The 4,128-nt window shown below is 31.4% G+C and overlaps 1 protein-coding gene across 4 annotated transcripts in view; it reads right to left on the reverse strand.

The window, feature by feature from the left end:
• Positions 1–3,266, reverse strand: part of LOC110023107 — a 13,658-nt gene extending 10,392 nt beyond the window's left edge. For 2 of the 4 annotated variants that reach the window (XM_020722346.1, XM_020722343.1), the window contains exons 1-3: positions 2,762–3,266; positions 2,504–2,637; positions 2,099–2,159 (exon numbers count right to left, since the gene is read on the reverse strand). In XM_020722346.1, coding sequence (XP_020578005.1) covers positions 2,099–2,159; positions 2,504–2,619 — 177 coding nt within the window. In that variant the 5' untranslated portion in view covers positions 2,620–2,637; positions 2,762–3,266. Of the gene's footprint in view, positions 1–2,098; positions 2,160–2,503; positions 2,684–2,757 lie in introns of those variants that run through there. The other 2 variants (XM_020722344.1, XM_020722345.1) reach the window with 2 other exon arrangements.
• Positions 3,267–4,128: the final 862 nt, after the last annotated feature.

The raw sequence follows: 4,128 nt of genomic DNA on the forward strand, positions 1-4,128 counted from the left end.
TAAAATAAAACACCTTAATTCCAAATTTTGCCTTTGAAACCTTGCCCCGACAGTTTTTTTTTATTCTAGAGTCATACCCTTCAATCAGAAATAAATGTCCATATGAACTAGGAGCTAAAATATTAGTGGGAGCCACTTTGCTCAAAAGAAGGGAAGGGAACCTACTTGAAAGTGACAAATTTTTTTAGTTTAAGCATCAAACTTTTGCACTTTTTAAATCTGTGTGGATATTATTTTAGGGCGTGATCGAATGTCTACTCTAAATGTCTAAGCAAGTGGGTTCTTACCTAGAATATGTTCCTTATGGCATTCAAATTATATATTGTCTTTCGCTTTAATAGCTTACACTGAAAAATTTAGTAACAAATTCCCATGAAATTATTGACTTCACTTTTATGAAATCATTACCAACCATATTAGCGTCCAAGTTGAAATTAGTTATCCAATCAAAATAATAAATAAAACATGAATATTTATTGAGAGCACAAATAATAATAATAACAAATTCCCATAAATATGTTCCTTATGGCATTCAAATTACATATTGTCTCTCGCTTCAATAGCTTACACTAAATAATTTAGTAACAAATTCCCATGAAATTGTTGACTTCACTTTTATGAAATCATTACCAACCATATTAGTGTCCAAGATGAAATTAGTTATCCTATCAAAATAATAAGTAAAACATGATTATTTATTGAGAGCACAAATAATAATAACAAATGATGAACGGTATATGGCTAAATATTTCTTATAAAACCTATAATCTTTTGTTTTGCTTAATAAGAAAACAAGAATGAAGATCCTAAAACCATTTTCATTTTATATTTTTTAAATAAAGAAAATATTAAAACAAAAGTACTACTATGTAGCTTTTAATCAGAGTCTTACACTATTGCTAACCTTAGGTGCCTTAACTTCAAAGAAGACATAAGATTTTGACTTCAACTTTGATACAAAGCAGAGTCACGGGATTTAAGAGGGGGAAATGAAGTCATTGACTTCTAAAAAGGTGGAGATGCATGATCAATGTGGGTAAGCTGACGTGTTTGACTTCGGCAAAAGTGAAATGTGGGACTTTGAGGGTAGATAAGCAAGATTTGTAAATGCTAGTAATATTATTTGTTTGGTTTATTTAAAATTGAATACGATGTTCACACTTTATACTCTATACCAAGAATGAAGGTAAATAATATATTACATGCGAAGATCTTGATTGAATGATGATTTAAACAATGGTTGAATTATCCGTGAATGATAACTAAATTCTCATCAGATCATCTGTGAATAATAATCATAACATGATCAAATATAAATTGAAGATGATTTGATCAGTGTTTAAGGATTCTTCAATCATTGTTCGATTATTATTTGAACATTCTTCCAAGGTAATTTGATGTTTGTTAGATCATGTTACAAACATAGTTTGATAATTTGTTGATAGTTGTTCAAATATGATTCAATCTTTTACGAAATATTGTTCAATCAAGATTCAAAGATACTTTGAAAACGATTTGACCATTGTGTAACCTTATTTGATCATCATTTAAACAAATATGATTAGGGCTTTTAAGTTTAAGCACAAAATGCTCATTCAAGTGGCCTGTTCATGTCCAGACTTGTTGGATAAGCGTTGGAGTTCAATTTCATGTTTAAAAAACAACAACAAAATTTCCAGCATTTTGTGCACATTTTGGGTTATGTTAAAGCTGTATCCATGTTCGATGCGGAGAGCCATTTGATACTGTTTGTGCTTCATAACTAAAGCATGATAAATGGAACTCATGTAAGAGGAACACTCTTTATAAATTTGAAGGCAAAAAATACAAGAATTTTAATAAAGGGCTTATCCTTCAATTTTTGAAATTACAATAATAATCTTCAATGTCTTATGAGCTATGCATGGCCTAGTTGCCATCAAGTTTGTATACATCTACGGAAGAACAGAACATTATATTCCCCAGGAACAATTTTAGCATATAGTTATATCACAATTAAGGTTATCAGACAATAAAACAGTTCTTTTCCTACCATCAAAGGCCAAGTACAGGTCTTTCCAACTTAATCAACAATAACAGAACAAGTTAGAATGCTTACAGGATTATAGTAAGACAGCCGTGGCGTCTCATTTAACAAATCATCCGGCCCTTCCGAAAAGCTGAATCAAACACTAAACAAATTAGAAAGCTGAATCAAATTCCAAAAAAATATTAGAGCAAAGAATATGGCATTTGGAGAACCATAATCAACAATGAGAAATCAGCTTTTGATTTCTTATTTTCAACTGAAGCATAGTTTCGAGCCTTCAACATGACCGAATGATAAATGTGGATTCATGAAACCAACTCCAAACAGCTGAGATAAAAGTGATGATTTATTTGCATAACAATATCTTCTATTCTGAATAACACAATCATAAACCACCCTCCAATTTTATTTTTATTATGATATCCTTCATCTTTTCTAGCAAAACATGTTCCACAAATTAAATTGTTTGTTTACCTCCTCCATAAATAGCTATCTGGAACACGAGGAGAACAATTAGAATCACAGCTGCATTCCAGAACTTTTGTGTTACATTCTTCCTTCACAGAGCCAGAAATCTTTATTTTCTCCATGGTTCACCTTTGATTATCCTGAAAACGACAGATCATGTTCTCAGAAGTACAGAAATCATTTAGATTCAATTATTCCAATGAAAAATGAGAATCCCAGTTTATATCCATGAAGAGAACCAGAGAAGGAGATAAACCTACTTACTCTGCTGAAACAAACACTGAACAGAAATAATCTCTGAAACCCTAATCCCTGCACTAAGAAAAATAAGAACAGAGCAAAGTCACAGATTGGGAGCATTTCACCAAGGAAGCAGGCAGCTCATCATACTACCAACTTTCAACAAATCCTCAAAAACAATGGAATCTTCCAAAAAATAAGCAAAAGATCTCATTTTTTTTATTGAGAAATGTCATAGCTGTCAAGCTTTTATACTCATTAAATTTTGTCAGTATAAAATTAATAAACTTGATTTATAAATTATCATCATTTGTCGAAAAAAAATATTCTTGCCATGGCAGCGATGGAGGAATCAACAGATGGGAATCATTAGAAGGCCGCATTGAATAAATCATGAATGCAACCTGACCGAACCGTAATCAATAAGTAAAGAGATGATTAATGGCTCCTGCCAGGCCTGAGAGCTCATGCTGCTCAGCAGCTCCTTCCTCGGATGAACCCTGAGGACACAGTAACTTGCGTTGCTTCAAATTATTATAAAATTTTGATTTTGTGATAGAACAAAACTAAAAAATAAAAGATATGATGATATTTTCAAACAGCGCCATTAAAAAATCCAATTTTTTCACATTTATTATTTTCAAAACTAATTTTTTTCAGTAAATCTTCAGCTTGCTAATTTTTAATGGAAATTTTGAACTGGAATTTCATAAGGCGCCCTAAATTAAGAAAAGATATTGCATCAGTACTCCGCACGTAGAGCTACATGAAGAGTCCAATGAAATTACGTCGTGAAGGTGATCGGTCCGGTAACACGAGGTAATATTCCCCTCGTGTTATTCAGGTGTTATTGTATGTTATTCATGTATTATTGTGTTCTGAGAATATTCCCAGTGTTATAATAACACAATAACACATCAATAATACTTAAATAATACACAATAACACTTAAATAATACAAAATAATACATGAATAACACGAGGAGAATATTCTCTAGTGTTACCGGGTCTATCAACTCCACGGCGTAATTTCATTGGACTCCACATGCAGCTCTAGGTGGGGAGTCCTTATGTAATATTTTTTTCCTAAATTAATATCCCTTATGAAAGAATATGGTATTCAATTAAACTTTTTTTATGTAAGAAAAATTAATTTATTGTATAAATAGATTGTTAGAGAATCGTAATACTTTATATGAACCGACTGGATTTAAATAGAATATTAATATTCATTAAAAATATATAAATTAGGTAGGGGGTAGGGCATCAAATGATCAATGGGGCCATCTGTAAATAATAAAAACAAAGGGATTAAAATCTCGTGTCGGTGGCACTGCGTGGATGGCAAAACATAACTACGTATATAAATATTATATATATATATATATATA

This window comes from Phalaenopsis equestris, unplaced genomic scaffold, assembly GCF_001263595.1.
Source record: "Phalaenopsis equestris unplaced genomic scaffold, ASM126359v1 Scaffold000210, whole genome shotgun sequence".
In the NCBI taxonomy this organism is placed as follows: Eukaryota; Viridiplantae; Streptophyta; class Magnoliopsida; order Asparagales; family Orchidaceae; genus Phalaenopsis; species Phalaenopsis equestris.